The sequence below is a fragment of the Labrus mixtus genome, chromosome 8, assembly GCF_963584025.1.
Source record: "Labrus mixtus chromosome 8, fLabMix1.1, whole genome shotgun sequence".
Classification (NCBI taxonomy): Eukaryota; Metazoa; Chordata; class Actinopteri; order Labriformes; family Labridae; genus Labrus; species Labrus mixtus.
The window spans coordinates 26,071,988-26,090,890 of NC_083619.1; the positions used below are offsets into that span (position 1 = coordinate 26,071,988).

Genomic DNA, 18,903 nt, shown 5'->3' on the forward strand with positions numbered 1-18,903 from the left:
CCTGACCTCGGAGGTGATGAATAGTCCCAATTCACATCCACACCTTGCACACATTAATGGGTCCACATAGGTTAATATAGAGCCACATCTGTGTCCTACAATGTGTTAATATCTACAAACTGCAGGATTTAAATGAAGCTTACTCAGCTCCTGTGAGGATTTGTTTCAGCTGGATATGGAATTCATTTCATTTACTATACAGGAAAGTTTAAAAGTAACATTAAGTTACAGTTTAACGGGCCTGACTCAGTTTTAAAAAACTGGTTTCCAGCAGGTTCCTGTTCTGCAGAACATGAAACATAAACCACAGTCATGACACCTCAAGACAAACACATTTACAGGACATTAGCATGAGATAGGCAGATACAGACAAATAGAAACAAACAGTACAGATACTTAATGGACTGAATTTAACAATACTGACTCTAGATGAGCTACAAAACAGAACAAGACCATAAGTGATAGGATTGATTGTTTCTATATAGCCAATTTGAATAGGCTACCTGTTAAATTCAGAGTTGGTAATTTTCTCCAGATACAAATTTTAAGATTTTGGTTGAAATTGTCTTTAGCTCCTGACAGAAATGACTAACCTAATTCATGTTCTCTGAAACAGGAACGGAGAAAATCTGTCATCTGTAGCAGTTTGTAAACCTGTACAAACTTTGACCAATGTCTGCCACGAGGTAACAATCGGATGAACCAATCACACGCCTCCCTGTCTCCCTGCTCGTACTCAACAATCAAAGTGCGTCACACTCGCTCGCTAGTCCTGATTTTTGCTGACCAAAATTTGCATCACAATTAAGGTCACAGTTAACTAGGTTGGTGCAATGGTAACTATACGCTAAAGCTAATAACTTAACGTTTGCTCCCTCTCTGCTCCAGCTCCACCCTCTCCTCTAAATATGCTCACGTCTGCAAAAGAAACAAGTTTACTTAAACTCTTTCATTTCAATATTTTCCTCTATAAAATGTTGTGGAATTAAAGTGAAAAGTTCTATATAACATTAATACACAAACAAAGTGCACTGAACATCATACCTGAGTTCATTTCACCAAACTGCTTGAGGTAAACAACCACATGTCTGTGGTGTGTTTCAGAAGCGAGGTTAGTAGCAGCATCTTCACTTCCTGTGCAAACGTCTCTCATGCTAAATTTGGTTTCATTTGTTGTCAAGGTGTCAGTTCCCTTTTTCCTGTGCAAGAACAGCAACATTAAAATAAAAAAAACAAGATCTGACACTTATTAACAGACACAAAGTGGAGTTTAAAAGGGTGTCAAAGGGTTCTTTCTTGTGGTATTTTATTCATTGGAGATGTTTTAAAGGCTTTATATGCGATTTTTTGATCCAGCAGATGTCGCCCTTGAGCACCAGCATGAAACCAAAACAACTCGCGCTGCATTGTTGTGTTAGCATGCTAATGCTAGCGATCTTTATTATGCTCGTATCTTCACACTGCATGTAAATTTACCTGAAATGAGCGTGATCTAGAAACACAGTTAAGCAGTGAGTACAGTATGTTATTCTTCTTTTCTCTCGTCCCTCAATTAAACAACTTTTATACACGAGGGGAGGAGTCAGCCGGCCGTCCGGGCGATGTAAACAAAGTGAAGATAGGACTCTGAAAACTCTGAAAACATCACAGACAGTGGGACTCGGGTGTTACACCCATTGTAGACAGTCATGACTCACAGAGTTATTTTCAGATATACTTGATTTATATTATATTGAAGTGTGAAAAATCATATAAAGACTTTAACCACAGAAAGTGTATAAAACACAATATCTCAAGATTCAATTTCTGTTATCGTCTTACTTATAGATGGAATAAAAATAAAGTCTGCCCACCTCCTGTAACCTGCTGAAGGACTCACATGGGGAACCAAACATTTAAAGACCTAAGAGGCTCCTGAAGCCACATTTAGCCTGTTTAATCACAGGGAAATGTGTGATGATGAGTAAAGCAGCTGGTGCTGCCAGTTGTTCATATGAGGGTCACTGTCAAGTCACCGTCTCCTTCACACGTCTTTACATCACTGCTCAACCATCCTGACGCCCACCTCTGACCATCTGTTCAGAATCCTGAGTCTTTTAATGCAGTGATTCCCAAACTGGAGGGCACGACCCCTCAGGAAGTCCCTGAGTGATAATGGGGGGGAACGGCAAGGCTAGATAAAAACAATGCCTACAGTTCTACACAGACAGTAAAGTAAGGACAACTCTGCACAAGGACTGCTTGAAAATATGACCACACAAATCTCACCCCTGGCCTTTACCTGTACAAAGGCCGTTAAAGAGAAGAACAGAAGAGAGAACATCGTGTGTGTCATCTCTTGACAACATAAAGCCCAGAGACGATACATCCGCACACAAAAAGGAGCCCGTTTTTTAATTGTTGTGCCCGACAGAGTGACTTTACCAACGTTGCGTCTGTGCTCAGCTGGCCACTTATTAAGTATCTCAAAGAGTCAGTGTAAAAAAATACAAAAAATACGCACACTATAGCTACTCAGCAGGAGAGCATATATCCTACCTCTGTGAGATACATTTTTCTTCAATTGCCTCAGTTAAAAATAAATACAGACCAAGCTGGCCTTTGAAAATATTGCAGAAATAGAGGTGTAGATATTACATAGGGCATTTTATTAAGTTGTTTATTCCCAGGGTGTTGATCAACTTTTGGATAAAAATGGAGCATTTAGCAAAGTTTCATCTGTAAAAGTGGCTTCTTATTTTATTTTTTTTAGTTCGACATAAAACATGGCACAAAACATTTTTTTGCAGATGATGTTTAAAATAACTTCTAAAGACATAATTTGTTAGCAAAGGACGGTCTCGTATAGTGTGTTTTAGTGGATGTGGATGTAAGGATATGAGTCGATGTGTAAGGTGAGGGGTTGGGAGGCTGAACACTGATGGGCCACTGATTCCAGCTCACATCAGAGGGACAGCAAGAAATCTGTTTATCTGATATGCAATGTAACTTTATCCCACAAGATACTCCGATCAAGTCTGGGCGAGTACAAAAACAATGTGGTTGCTTCACTGCTTGTAGGTGCTCTTACTTCCACATATCTGATCACAGCAGCACTGAAGTATACTACATTGTGTTTTACCACATGCTGTGTAAAGATTTACACTGAAATGAAACACCAAATAAGCAGAAGTGCAGACTCTGAAGCCAGCAGAGTATGGGAAAGTTGTACAGTGGTGAGAGTTTGGGCAGGGGAACCTCTTCTAAAGCAAAGTCACACGACTCAAGTTCCCATGAGAAGTTCAGACTGTGGCCGAGCCGAGCTGGGCTGAATGTTAAGATAAAAATGCTTCCTGTTTCTATGATGAGTGTGAAGTATTTAATGCTGCTGCGATAAGACACGCTTCAAGAGGCAATCCTGCCACCATGTGGTTAAAGTACGACACTGCATGCAGACAGTAAAACAAACACTTGCCATAAACATCGAGAGCATTCCTTAGACATACTGTAATATATGACATAATCTCATCGTATTTTCCTTTTTTGCATCTTCACCCTGGCTGAGGATGTCGAGTCCTCACACACACACACACACACACACACACACACACACACACACACACACACACACACACAGGCAACAGCATCAGCAGGCCAAAGACTCAGTGAGTGGCAGGGACCTCACACTCGTATATAAACTCCTCAAAAAGAGTTTGGAAACATTATTTAGGTCACTTATTTAGCCCCTGTAATAAAAGTAATTGGTGTTGTATTTTATATCGTTGGAAAGCCTGATTAGTCACCTTTACAACGAGGTATAACTTGTTAGGATCTTGCATTTGTGGAATGAGCAACACAGCTAAACGTGAGGGTAGCACCCTAGAAAAATGTGCCAAAATCCCCTGCAATGTTCTTCTGTGGATAAGGGATAAGAGGTGGAAACTATCTTTTTACTCTCTGTGCAGCACATCAGCTTCATGATTTGTATTGAAACTACTGAATAAACACATTCAAATACTCAGGAAGGAAATCAAGCAGTCGAGCAGCGTTTACTTAAAACATTTATTTGATCCAATTCTTTGGAATGTAATAGTCAATGATCAGAGTCTGAGACAACAGAGACGGATGAGTCTGGGTGCTGACCAGAAAGTCAAAGTACAAACAATACTTTTAGTCACTTAAGGCCTCACTGCTTTTCCATTGTGTGTGTTTTTTGTTTTTGTTTTAAACTTTCTTATTTCCTTTCTCCATTTTTTTCTTGATCTGAGACGGCAAAACATTACAGAAGCAGTACTGAAAATAAAACTTTTTTTTCTTGTCATACAAAGAAAACAGAACAAAAATAAATCAATGGCACATACATCAGTGACAGAAAAAACACGAGGTGATATTATACCAAGTAAATAAAACTGTTACGCTTCAAAAGAGACGCATATAAGCTTTCTGGAGATTGACAAAAAACATCTCTGTAAAATGTATTTTTCAGAATAAAAGCATTGTCATCTGAAAGTATTCAAAAAGAAGCAACAATAACACTGCCCTCCTTCTCCTCCTCGCCTTCTTCTTCCTCTCTTTTCATAAATCAACATCATAAACACAGATTCTTTAAATATATCAGTGCAACATTTGTTTTCACATCGAGTGCTGCAGCATCCTTTCATGTCTGTCTTCTGAAATATTCCAAACACGTTGAGTCAGACTGAAGTTACACTTCGATATAAATGATCTCGTCCGGTTCTTTACTTTGATAATAGGCAACAGAACAAATAAAGAGTGAAACCAGAGTGATTTCTAACAGCTTGTAACGAACATCTCAACAGTCAGAGCACTTTGATTTGATTGGAAATATTCTTTAAGTTGCAACGGGAACAGGATAATGATTTAATTTCATACAAAACAGACTCTAGAGGGGCCTTTTCCTTCCAAAATAAAATAATCTAAAAACAAAAGAAGTAATTGAAAGATGATGTTTTTTTCGGGTCTTTTTTGCCTTTACGGGATTGGAGCTGAAGAGAGACAGTAGCAGAGAGTGGGGGGATGAGCATAGACTGTAAATATTAATGGTTCAATATTAATTGAACCAGGCTGTAAACACGTTAATCTCTGCTGTAAAAACAGCTTTTTTGAATGTGGTGTGTATGTGCCTTCTGGTGCTCATGCAGCCGGCCTCAAGTGGACACTCGACGAACTGCAGGATTTTACACTTCCGCACCGGCTTCATTTTTAAACACTGGATGTAGCTGCTAGTGGATGACTGGCAGCAAAGGGCCAAAGCAGGATTCCAACCCACGACTACTGCGATGAGGACTACAGCCTCAGAACATGTGGGCGACATAATCACTAGGCTAGCTTGATGCTTTATTGACAAAGAGACTAACCTCACATTTTAAGCTCACATGATACCACATAATGCTACGTTAAACTGCAACAGGATGCAGGAGGCTATAATAGGAGAAACTTTCTGCATTATCAGACCACAAGATCATGGTGGTGGAAATTGTTTGAATGCACACTTGACAAATTTCCAGAGGAACCAAATCATGTTTCACTTTCACACACTTTGCTTGTTTCTCTCTCCAATAAATGGTGATGCAGAAGCAAGAGCAGTGGGAGGGATTTTGTAGTTTCAATCTTTGAAAGCTCGCTCTGTTTCAACCCTCATTAAGAAACAGCCAGTCAGATAACAACAGCTTTCTTTGTTGATTCAATCAGTGTGCTGTGGGTGAAATGTCTGGCTTTAAAGACTCCTCCAGCCTTCTCAGAGCGAAAAACAAGTGAGAAGAATCACAACACACACAACCACAAATATCAATATTTACTTTTAGAAGGAAGCTAACCGGTTCATCTGATTTTCATCCTGCCTTTTATGTTAAAAAGTTAAGGATGTTTCTGATGTAAGTGTGCACTGATGTTTGGGAATAAGGCTCCTTTTGTGAAGTCTGCAGGTGAGGAAAAGCTCCGGGATGTAATTGTGATGTTTCAAATTGGGATAAAAAGCAGCAGAAACCCAAAAACATACAAATAAACCTGCATTAAACCTTTTTTCCCACAGCCAATATTTAGTTATTTAAAAGTACAAAGAATAGCACGATGAGCCTTTCTTGTGTCTCTTTCTTTTGATTAGCAAATTAGCACGTTAGCTTCAGGGAAAACAACATGTGAGGCCATAATTGTACAGAAAGATCAGCTGTAATAAGTCAACCTGTTTAGTTGTTTTTCACGTCATTTTTCTCAATAAAAAAAATCCTTCAAAGATTTCTCCTGATAGTCAAAACATGACAAACACTGACGGAGAGTACAGCATTGTCCTCAAGTCTTCAAATCAAGAGCTTCCACTCCCCGGTCCGCTCTGTCCAAAGAGAAGACAGGTGAAGCCTTCCTGACACCTGAAGTCCTTCACACTGACCGCTGGACACACTTTTAAGCTTCAAAGTTTCACAGTCGTTTCGTGTGTGCCAGTGCGGAAAACGTTTGCCCGCCTCTCGTGAAAATATTTCCTGATGATCCATCCTGTCACATATCTTCTGAGCTGCTGCTGCTGCTGCTGCTGCTGAGGTCGTCTGTTTTACCCTGTACAAAAAAAAAAAAACTTCACTTCCCATGAGGCATTTCTCCATAATGCCAAAGCCGTTATCCTTTCTCTTTCGCGGAGCACAACCAGAAAACCAAACAACAACAACAACAACAACAACAAAACGGACAAAAAATGGCAACAAGATCACACGTAAAAGCAGCACAAACGTGGTCGTCGTCTGTTTGTTAAAACTCAGATTTTCTGGACTTTGTAGTTTGGGGGGTGAGTTTGAGTCAAACATAGAAAGGATACTGCGGCACTGGTGTTTTTGTTTTTTTTACTATATAGAAAAGGGCGCTCAAATATATTAAAACCTATGTACAATATGTTGGATGTGTCATGTGCCATGAAAACGAGGCATTCAGGGCTACTACACATTTTTTGAAATGCCATCATTTTTTCCAGAGCTTTCCACAAAAATTGCTGCTCACTGTAACGGTCAGTACGACTGTCATCAAGGCGTGAAGATCTTCAGATGGATTCCAAACCAACTCATCTGATATCTGACAGTACGCACTAAAAAAGGTTTCTGGAAAAAAGTGCAGAATTTAATTCCCCCCCCCCCCCCCCCCGACTTTTCTCCGTGGTTTTTGTGTAGGAACCCTGAACGTGACGCCAGCCGATGAGAAAAAACAACCAGCAGAAAACAAGGCAACAGAAAAGTTGGAGAAAAAAAAGGCACTGTCGGAACTAGACACAGGTCACGATGGTACCCGCCTTCACACACACACACACACACACACACACAAACACACAAAGTAAGATGCTTGCACTTCATATACACATAAACACAAGTGTAACGTGCACACACACACACACACACACACACACACACACACACCTACAGCCAGACTCAGTGATACATACACACCCTAAATGCAGATGTATATGGATGTGACACCTGTACACACACTTGTTCACACACACACTTCCACACACACACACTCATAGGGACACGTGGCCTGCTAAAGAGCCAGATATCAGACTTTTCACAAACTCCGCCCCCCCCCCACCACCACCTCTCTATGAAACTATGACATCTGAAACAACAAAAACAAACAAATAAACAGATTTTTTTCTTTTCCGTAAAAGTTCACAAACGATACTTTCATCTGAATTGGTCTCAACACCAGCATGTGATTACATGAAATCAACAAAGCACGCCGAAAAACAAATAGAATCCTTAGTTTTCTTCTTCTTCTTCTTCTTTTTTTGCTGTACAGATTCTTTATACACAGTGCCCCCTGCAGGTCAGTCTTTTCCACTGCCGCTCCTGAGAAAAAAAATGGACATTGGCTCACTTTCAGCCCACCCTGACGTCCGTCCCATCGGTGGCTTCAGCCCAGCGTTCCCTCCCGTTTGATTGGCTGCATCACAAGTCCATGCGGAGTTGTCGCTGCTCCGTGTGTCCCGCCCCCCGCCCCCCACTGCCCTCACGCCTCTGAGTAGTTAGTCTGTCCGTTCATCTTGTCCTTCTTTAGCTTCACGCCGTCCACCAGCTCAAAGTTATAGTTCTCCAGGGCGGATAAGTTCCTGTCCGTCATGCTGCCCTGTGAGCAGGCGCAGTACAGCACCACGCCGCAGATGGCGCCCAGGAAGACGCCGAGCGCGGACATGGCGATGATGGTGATGAGGATGGGGTCTAGGGTCTTCAGCATGTTTCCTGGGCCGCCGAGGTCGCTGTTCTCCAGCGGGAGGGAATCCATCGCTGTGAGAGAAAGAGTCGATGAGAGTCTTAAAGGGCCAGGCACATTTTATCAACACGTCTAAGCTCAATAATATTAAATGTGTATCTAAAAAAAACCTCAAATTAAGGCAATGTTGCCAACTTCCCTGTCGAGGAAGAGGCGGTTTGAGGAGGGATGTTCCACACAGATCAACAGTACATGCAACCAAAACAAACATATTAAGACTTTGATGACAGGATTGCATCAGAAGAGGTTTCTTACGTAGGATGACGATCTCAGTCGGTGGAGACGTGGGAGCTTCTGGATCTGTTTGGGGGAAAGAAATTGGTTCCATCAGATGAAATTACAGTGACAGTTTTTAAGGCAAAACTAAAGTGACCAGCATTAAGAGGAGGCGGTTAGGGAAGTCGGAGAAATATTAACAAGGAAATTCAGAAAACTGTCTAGTTAGTCGTACAGAATAGCTTCACTCCAGCGGGTCTCCCCTTAAAGGGGCCACGCTGACCAGCATCTCCTGAGACTAATACCCTCACTATTCATAAGTACCGCATGCAACATCACTTCAAAAATACTGAACTATCCCTTTAATAAAAACATTCATTTGTGATTTAATCAACTCAAATCTTAGAAAGTGTGTTTCTAAATTCCAGTCAAAAACATTTACACTTCTTATGAGCCACAGTTACCCGACAAGTCCTGATAAACATCTTAGTTTGAGATATTACAAGTGAAAAAAAAGGCCTGAGATGCTTGAAATAAGTAAAAAAAACTCAACAGGTTAAATATTTAGCCCCATTGTTGGATTTTTTCTTATCCATAACAAGCGATCCAGGCCTTACTGTTCCCGTGTTACATCCCATAATAAGCTGTTTATCAGGACTTGTTAGGTAATCATGGATTATTAAAAGTGCAATGAGAAGTTTTTAGACAAATACACTGGCTTAGATTTGAGTTTGTGTCATTTTTTAATATCAAAGTGTAATAAGTAAAAAATCGAGATCTGACAATACAACACCTTTGCATTCCTCTGGACTGAGTCCATCCAGGATCTGGATGTTGTCCACAGCTATGTGTCCTGCACTCCGTCTGTCTGCAACACCTTCTACCACCACCTGCAAATAAAAAAAAAACCACATGTAACATGCTCAACCGTTCAGCCTCAGTGATGAAGTCAAAATAAGTGAACGGAGAATCAGAGAGCTCTGAAATAAAATCAGGATCAAGAAAAGATCTTAAATGTACAAGTGCAAATCCACACAACTGGGGACATTATCCAAAATAAATTACAATAAATTATCTGAAATCAAAAGCCAGAATGCTGATTTTGAGAATCTTTAACGGCCATTTTTATCTTAAAAACAGAACAAAAACAAACATCTTGTAGTCACAGGATAATAGATGATGTCAGTTTTTAAGTAACGTGTGTTTTACCTGATATGAGACACTGGAGTGTGGCAGTAACACTCTCCCCTCCCTCCACCTGCTGCCCTGGTGCCCGCTGACCGTCCACAGGAGCTGCCCCGCCTCCGCCTCCCTCCTCTGCTTGATGTGCAGCGCTCCGGCGTGTTCCCCGAACATGTGGTACCAGAAGGACATGCACAGGTCGGCGTCCGGAGCCGTGATGGGCAGGCTGGCCAGGCTGGCCACCTTTTCGTCCTCGTCGTCATCGTCGCCGCCGGTTTTACTCGGCATGTCTGTGTCACCCAGCTGCATGTAGATGAAGTTCCCTGGTCCGCCTGCAGGGGGCAGCAAAGGACAAGGTAAGAAGAGGATGTGGGCTGTTTTCTAAGGACTCCTGAGAGCATGTTTGAAGATAGTTTGACTCTTTAAACAAAATGTTTGATCAAATATTTAAAAAAGAGACCCCAAAGAATTTAAAAAGTAGAGTCCAAAGAGCATTCTTCTCTTTAAATGTTGACTTAAAAGGATTATTAAGGGTTTATTATGCATCACATTTATTGCATTAATAATGTAAAGACCTGCTAGGTGTGTCATCTTAACTCACAGGAAACACAAAAAACAACAAATTCAAGGACTTCACAAGGTTTCAAAGGACTCTATCAGGAGTCGACATCACAAAAGCGCTCATTTTTTACTTGAGATCTGGTTAAGTCAAGAAATCAAGGTGAAGCCATTCATTTCAGAGCTGCTGCCGTCTCCACGGAAACATCCATCACAGGAGGTTTTTTGAACGGAGAGCGGAGGGATAGTGATAAATGTGAGCGCTGCACCCTTTTCAAAAGTCTTCGTTTTTCAAGGCTGATCGTTCAGTCCAGTCGATGTTCGAGGGATCAAAGCGTGTACGAGTTCTGCTCTGTGCAGGTAAACAGAACACAGACGTGGTTATCTATGCATCTTCTGGCAGAAATGCAGGTATATCAGGGAGTTACGTAACCTTCATGTGTTAGTTTACGGTTTAAAACCTTTGTGTTGGGTGTCAGTTTGGTCAGTTTTTTTGCTTTATGATTTTTTTTATGGCTGCATTTTGGCTCCGAGTTGATTTTCTTGCACATTTAGTGTTTCCTGTCACATGTTGTTTACCAGACGCTCTTAGATTGTGCTGCCTGTCTGACCTGAGGCCTGCACCAAGAAGCTGTTTGACACATGTATGTATATATCTGACTTCAAACAAAACTTGTCCAGTCTTGACCATGCCAAGCTGTCAAATGATGCTGGTCATCAAGAAATTCAGTCAGTTCCTGGTTTTCATTTGGCCTTTATCAACGGCAGGTTGTATGTGGCGTATGACCATTTTAAACCTTTGACATGTCTACTGGCTGCAGCAAAGGGTCGAGGTCGGATGCCAACCTGTACGGCCGCTGCAACAAGAACTACAGCTTCTGTACAAAGGGCTTCTTTTTGTAAAGTTCTGCAGGTGTTTTTAGAGTATTTTTTAATTCTTAATAGAGCATCTTCTCTGTCTCCTGCCCCGGCACTACAGATGTAAATTAGCTCATAGCTAAGGTGTTTGGTGTTCTGCATCTGGTCACTTCCTGTCTGCACCTGTGTGTCCAATCTGACTTAAAGCTGATTGTTTGCACTTCCTGACGTTGTTTCCTCTTCTCGAGCTCCTTGCTTGTGTTGTACTACTTACACTCTGATGTACAGTTGCAAGAAAAAGTATGTGAACCCTTTGGAATTTCTTAGTTTTCTGATTAAATTGGTCATAAAATGTGTTCTGATCTTCATCTAAGTCTCAACAATAGACAAACACAGTCTGCTTAAACTAACACCACACAAACAATTATATGTTTTCATGTTTTTGTTGAACACAACATGTAAACATTCACAGTGCAGGGTGGAAAAAGTATGTGAGCCCCTAGGCTAATGACTTCTCCAAGAGCTAATTGGAGTCAGGAGTCGGCCAACCTGGAGTCCAATCAATGAGACAAGATTGGAGGTGTTAGTTAAAGCTGCCCTGCCCTATAAAAAACACACTCCAGTTTCGAGTTTGCTATTCTCAAGAAGCATTGCCTGATGTGAACCATGCCTCGCACAAAAGAGCTCGCAGAAGACCTACCATTAAGAATTGTTGTCTTGCATAAAGCCTTGATGTTCATCAGTCCACGGTAAGACAAATTGTCTATAAGTGGAGAAAGTTCAGCACTGTTGCTACTCTCCCTAGAAGTCCGCCCTGTAAAGATGACTGCAAGAGCACAGTGCAGAATGCTCAATGAGGTGAAGAGGACTCCTAGAGTGTCAGCTAAAGGCTTACGCAAATCTCTGGCACAGGCTAACATCTCTGTTGACGAATCTACGATACTTTAAACACTAAACAAGAATGGAGTTCATGGTGAGGACACCACGGAGAAAGCCACTGCTGTCCAAAAAAAACAAAAAAGCACCTGGATGTTCCACGGCACTACTGGCAAAACATCCTGTGGACAGATGAAACCAAAGTTGAGTTGTTTGGAAGGCACACACAAACAGTGAGGAGAAAGAAAGGCACATCAAAACCTCATCCCAACTGTGACGTATGGTGGAGAGGGCAACATAGTTTGGGGCTGCTTTGCTGCATCAGGGTCTGGACAGATTGCTATCATCGACGGAAAAATGAATTCCCACATTTATCAAGACATTTTGCAGGAAAACTTAAGGCCATCTGTCCACCCATTGAAGCTCAACAGAAGATGGGTGACGCAACAGGACAACGACCCCCAAATCACAGAAGTAAATCAACAACAGAACGGCTTCAACAGAAGAAAATACGCCTTCTGGAGTGGCCCAGTCAGAGTCCTGACCTCAACCCGATAGAGATGCTGTGGCATGACCTCAAGAGAACGATTCACACCAGACATCCCGAGAATATCGCTGAACTGAAAAAGTTTTGTGAAGAGGAATGGTTCCAAAATTGCTCCTGACCGTTGTGCAGGTCTGATCTGCAACTACAGGAAACGTTTGGTTGAGGTTATTGCTGCCAAAGGAGGGTCAACCAGTTATTAAATCACACACCAAGGGTTCACATACTTTTTCCACCCTGCACTGTGAATGTTTACATGTTGTGTTCAACAACAACATGAAAACGTATAATTGTTTGTGTGGTATTAGTTTAAGGAGACTGTGTTTGTCTATTGTTGAGACTTAGATGAAGATCAGAACACATTTTATGACCAATTTATGCAGAAAACTAAGAAATTCCAAAGGGTTCACATACTTTTTCTTGCAACTGTACATCTCTTTGGATAAAAGCGTCTGCTAAATGAACTGTAGCTAACTCTGGTTCAGCTTATTGGCCGTACACTGTCCCTGTCAAAATAAACAAACATGGGTCATGATTTTCTCTTAGATGGTTTAGGTGTTGGTGAGTCCTGACTCCAGAGGCTCGACCAGCTGAGAATGACGAGTTTAGTCCAGACGATGTAGAGTAAGTTCAGAGAGTTTCCATTCATTCATCCAAAGACAACATAACATCTAAAGTTCCTCCATCCTTGTGGAAAAGCACCGATTATCAGGAAACAGCAAATTAAAACGCAGGGAAAAAAAGATGAAAAACTAATAAAACCAAATTAAAATGTTATTAAAAAACCCCACAGTCCGGTTTAAAAGTTCAATCAAAATATGTTTTTACAGTGGTGTCTGGTCCAGATATCACATCTACATCTTTGTTTATATTTTATTGGACATTTTCATTACTGAACTGCTCCTTGCTCTGGTCTTGTTTTCATGCTCCAGTCTGAGAACACCACCACTACATTTGAGATGTTATCCATGTATTCATCTGCTTTTCCCACGCAGGAGTCGGGTTTTGCGTGCAACAGGACATCGTATTATATCATGTGAGGAAAAGAAGGACCCACTGTTGTGTTGATTGTTGTGATTCCCCGGGAGCAGCAGCAGCAGCACAGACTGTCGTTTGTTATTTTAAGCTCACTGTGGTTAAAAATAGTCTCACATCTAGCACAAGAGGGTCAGACAGGCTTCTCCACAGTTGCATAGTAACAAAGAGAGCCACACAGAGAGCTCTGGCAAAGCTTCAGTCCAGAGGTGCTGGTGTACAAAAAAACAACAACACAAAGGTGAGCGTACCTGTGTGGTCCAGGGTGGGCCCTCTGTGCACGGTCGAGGCCCCGTTGGTCTGGATGAGCCACTCGGCGCCCGTCCCCGTCTCTCGGGTCCAGCCGCAGAACGACGAGAAGTCAAAGTTGCAGGCGAACCAGACGTACGCTGCACACAGAGAAGAACAGAGGGGAGCGGTTTGAGGTAAGTTCGTTGATTCACTGAGGTCTCCTGTTGGAGTCACATGAGCTGAACGTTGAGGAGAGCAGAGTAATAACCTTTGGATTTGTTTAGCAAGAATTTAACGTTTTCAGTGAGGGAAATTCTTGCATTAATATCTTGATATTTAGCACTGTGTAGACAGGTATGCAGTTGAGGAGCAACTATGCCCATCAATTAGACAATCTAGGAGTTCATCACTCAAATGTACTAGGGATGCATGGACACATCGGTTGAACATTGGTACTAGAGGTGTGAAGAAAAAAATAGTTTCATGTAAAAATCCAGATTCTTATCTTCTGAGATTTTAAATCGATTCATAACTTCCAAAACTCTTCTTTTTTTATTTGGCTTATCAGTCACCCCCTGCTAAGTGCTAATGCAAGCTCTTTAACTCAGTAGAATGCCAAATGGAGCAGCAAGAAATTCAGCCAGTCTCACAGACGACTGGAGGAGATCCTGAAGTATGTAGTCATTCATAAATAGACTTTGAATCATGACTCCAGAATCATTTTGAAATCGAAATTAGATTCTGAATTTAATCATCGAAATCGAATTGTGAGAAACCCAAAGATTCCCAGCCCTACTTGGTACTGTAGAGGCTTTATTTTTAAACTTTCATGTGCACATTTTGCAGCTTTTTGCCGCTTAGTGTTCTACCCTTTAAACATATTTTCCCCCCTACTGTACTTTTACTGTAAACTGCACACAAGACCATGAAGGCCGGTGAGTGGAGCCTGAAAATGTTCACTTATTTTACCTCATCTGTTTTATGCGTCGTGTCAAAATTGTGAATGAGGGATCAAAGTGGCAGATAAGCAACAGGTTTACTGAACCCTTAATCAACCCGTATCTATTCCTGTAAAAACCGTCCAAGAAAGGCAACAAAAGTTCCCAGAAGTGTAAGTGACTCGACTTTAAAAAAGGCGTCTGTGTTAAACAGGCTGATATCTCTGATCATACACCGTGTTCACAAGCTGAATTGACTTCAGCTCAGAGCAGGAGAGCAGGCAGCCTGAAGAGTCTTGTAACATCAATATTAGAAAGCTGTTCCTGCTGTATTGTACGCACAGTTTAAACATGCCGAGCTTGTGGAGAACATGTCGCACCGCACACAAAACGCTCTGTGCCGACGGGTCGGGGTGAAAAAGACAGAGAGAGACGGTTGTGATTGTAGCGGCGGTGCAGCAGCCGCAGGGCCTGAGTGAAACACAGGAACTTAAGACGTTGATAGAAAACAGCAGCGGCGGCGGCGGCGTATACATATGTTTGGGATCAGGACATTCAAAGAGGGAGGATAACTGAGAGGAAGGCGTGGTGCCACCAACATGCGGATGTGGCCCCACTGAAAAAAAAGCCCCAAACAGAGAGAGAGAAAAAAAAAGAAGCTACATTTCCCTCCCTTTCTTTCTTTCCTTCTTTTCTGTGCCAGCAGTCGGCCGGCGGCAGCGCTTCACCGCAGTATCCAAACGAACGCAGACGTCCCTGAACGCGCACTGGACATGTTTTTTTTTTTTTTGAGAGGCTAATAGGATGCAGAGATGACCGTGGAGCCGCTAACCCCTCCTGCAACCCCAAGCTGTCTTCACGCGATGCCTCCGCTCGGCTAATTGAGACCCAAGAGGGCCTTTTATTCTCTCACTCCACACCTCGCCTCGCTCCTCTCTCTTTTACCTTCACTCTCCCTCTGCCTCTTCATCCTCCCTTTTCCCTCTCATCTCTATTCAGTCCTTCTCCTCCTCGCTGGCTCTCTCTCTTTCTGCCTTTTGTGTCCGTGTCACAGCTTCTATTTTCCCTACCTTTTCTCCTTCTATTCATCCCTCTCCTCCTTGGGGTTTGGCGATGAATTGAACTTGGGGAGTATTCACTAGGGGAAGATAAACTGTGACACCGTGCTGAGATGTTCATGCAGAAAATAAAGCTGCAGAGCTGCATTTGGCTTTCAGTGTGGAGTTGATGCTGGCTCACAAACCAGAGTGTCTTTCAAAACATAAAGAGGAGAAGGGAGACTTTATTTAGTCCTTTTGTAACACACTTGGAATACAATCCTTGGACCTTTATGAGGTAAAGAGAAGGAATAAAAACATGCCAGCTGGATATTCATTTGGATATTTCCTCTTTCACTCCTGTCAGTCACAAAATAAATGCATCCAAGATAGCTCACCTCAGAGCAACTGTTGCAAATTAAAGGAGCAATCTGTAAGATATCTACTGAATGAAGTGATAAAGGTATCTTACTATATGATCAGACATTAAGGAAACATGCTATGTTGAAGTGCTGGCTTCTCTGACAACAATGCAGCAGCCAGTATGTCCTCCTTCTAACTTTAGATTCTGGTCCTGAATGCTCTGGATTTGTTTGGACCAGAGAAGGTAGGCGCTTTTAAGGCACTACCCACACGGCCGTTTTGGACGCCCCTCAGTTTGTCAGATATGAGAGCAGTTATCAGGTCAAACCAACAGGTGTTACGAGAGAAGGGGTTCAGATAGAAGTGATTGTACTCGACCTAAAAAGCCTCTGCATGTTTCTAATAAGCTCCACGAGCAGAAACGTGCTCAAACTAGGATCGACATTGGAGATGCTTCTGTGCAGAAAGGTTTACAGACCGATGCAGAGTTGGCTAAACACTGAAGCTTCAGTGTCCAACACATGGCAACCTGCGTGAGCATCGACTCTAGAGAGGAGTGGGAGACGGCTCTCTACAATGTTTACATTTCAAGGGTTGTCAAGATGATTAATGAAATAGAAGAAATCAAATATACTTCCGGTATTTTAAGGATGCAATCTGAAAGTGGAAAAGCACTCATTGGCATTACTGCACGCTGATAACAAACATGACCAGGACCTAAATCTGTTCAGAAATTAAAGGTACAGGAAGACATTGTTGTGCATTTACCAAAAAGAAAAAAACATGCTAGCTGCTAAAGTTCAGTCCAAATGTGGCATGAGCGTTGAAAAACAATCAACACAATATGAAGTAAAAATGAGGTTATTAAAGAACCATAATGCACAAACAAACTGAGGGCTGATAATCATTGCTCAAACAGCATGAGCTTTCTGTTGTTCTCTTATTTATTTATTTATCTGCCTGTAAAAAGCTTTCATTCTTCCTCTGTCTCTCAGCGTTTTCTCTCTCTCTCTCTCTCTTTTTTTTGGACTCTCTCTTTTCCATCTGTCGTCCCCCTGCAATTTCATTTTAACTGGATTTGCTGGCGTGACCGATGAGTAGAGAACGAAAACAATGCAGCTGCGTTTTGGAGCAAATCTATCAACATTTCTACTCGGCAGCTCGGGCCGTCGGCGTGCTGAGCTGAAGTCTCATTTGTGAACTGGGGCGATGAAAAGAGAGAGGAAGAAAAAAAAGAAGCCATTTGCTCCCATGAAAGTCGGGTTTCATTGTTCTCTGTGACTGTGGTCAGAATTGATGGTGACACTGAATAACGGGGGGACATTGGCTGGTTTTAATGCACTGAACTGGCAAGCCGGAACAGGCCCGCTTGTTTGTAAAAATCTGCCTGCAGAATAGTTCAACTCCACTTTAAAAGTTTCTGAGCAGTTTAGAGAGGAAGATAAGCGGGTGGAGAGAAATGAGAACAGAAAAGTCAATAAATGAAAAAAAAAAGCAGGACAAGGACACGAGGAGAGAGGAAAAGGTGAGTAAAGGGGAGTAAACATGGCAGCAGATTGCGGCAGACATCCTCACCTGGTATGAAGTCCAGGATGGGGTCGGGCGCTGTGGTTCCTCCTGCTGCAGACAGATGGACGAGTCAGAGAAAGGTCAGAGATCAGGCGGTTTAGTCACAACCACACAGATGCCAACACACACTCGACACACCTCGACTTACCAGAAATCAGTATTTCCATGTCGCGTTGCTCAACGTTTAAGAAGGTAATTTACATTTTAAGAAGTCTAAAGGATTCAAATATCATCTTAGTTTAAAGGGGACATATTATAAAAAATCCTCTTCTGTGTTTTTGAACATTTATTTGGGTAACCTGAGTGTCTACTGACCCACAAAATGTGAAATAAACCCATCCAGTCCTTTGTTTGTGGTCTGCATAAGTCTTACAACACAGAGAAAAATGCTCTGTTTTAAATGTGCTCTCCTTGTGATGTCACAGTGGGACTCTGGTAAAAAAAAAAAATCCCCTCCCCTCCCCTGATATCTCCACCCATGGACTCCACCTCCAGCCTAGAGCAAAACTTTTGCGCAGGTCTGCCATTTTTATTCTCGCTACAGAGGAGTGATGTCTACCAGGAAAACTCAGGGGGCGGGGCTAATTGCATTTAAAGAGACACACACCAAAACGGAGCGATCTGAGAGAGCTGGTTTATACAGGGTCACAAACCTCCTCTGGTGCTTGATTCATGTTATATTTTGACCAAAGCACAGCACAGATGTTTCATTTAGACCACAGGGGGACTGTTTGAAAAGGGGGAGAAGGGTCCTCTTTAAGAGAAAAACTGGATGTACAGAGTCTGAGTCACATTGGTTGCAGGTTCGACTACGATCATGTTTGGTGCACGTCATCTCCGTCTCTCTATGTCTGTATCTGCCCTCTGGAATAAAGGCCTAAAAGCCCCCACAAAAAAGAATCTTAACTGTGAGTTTTGGCGTCTTACCCGTCACTGTGTCATAGTCATCGGGGGCGTCGGTCTCCACCACACAGTCCCGCTGTCCCTCCTCACACTCTGGACTCAGGGTCGTTCCAGGGATGGTGATCGGCGCTGTGGTGGTCGCTCCAAACGTGGTCATGGGAAGTGTGGAGGCGATGGGCGTGGTGGGCGGGGCTGTCGTTGTAATGTCTGAGTGAAAGAGACAATAAAAAATGATTTTTATTTGAACAGATACAAAGGCTTTTTTTTTAATTGTTGCATAGTTTTTCAGAAAAGGAAAAAAGAAAGAAAGTGCAAATCAGCGTTTGCAGTTTCTGTATCAAACATC

At 42.3% G+C, this 18,903-nt stretch overlaps 2 protein-coding genes across 2 annotated transcripts in view; one reads left to right on the forward strand and one right to left on the reverse strand.

The window, feature by feature from the left end:
• The window catches only part of LOC132979539 (contactin-associated protein-like 4), a 340,781-nt gene that overhangs the window by 274,128 nt on the left and 47,750 nt on the right, over window positions 1-18,903 (forward strand). The window lies entirely within an intron of this gene.
• Window positions 4,028-18,903, reverse strand: part of LOC132979540 (neuropilin-1a-like) — a 100,152-nt gene continuing 85,276 nt past the window's right edge. Inside the window, exons 12-18 of the mRNA XM_061045431.1 lie at window positions 18,582-18,764; window positions 17,661-17,705; window positions 13,768-13,905; window positions 9,673-9,977; window positions 9,257-9,353; window positions 8,503-8,547; window positions 4,028-8,261 (exon numbers count right to left, since the gene is read on the reverse strand). Coding sequence (XP_060901414.1) covers window positions 7,987-8,261; window positions 8,503-8,547; window positions 9,257-9,353; window positions 9,673-9,977; window positions 13,768-13,905; window positions 17,661-17,705; window positions 18,582-18,764 — 1,088 coding nt within the window. The 3' untranslated portion in view covers window positions 4,028-7,986. The remainder of the gene's footprint in view (window positions 8,262-8,502; window positions 8,548-9,256; window positions 9,354-9,672; window positions 9,978-13,767; window positions 13,906-17,660; window positions 17,706-18,581; window positions 18,765-18,903) is intronic.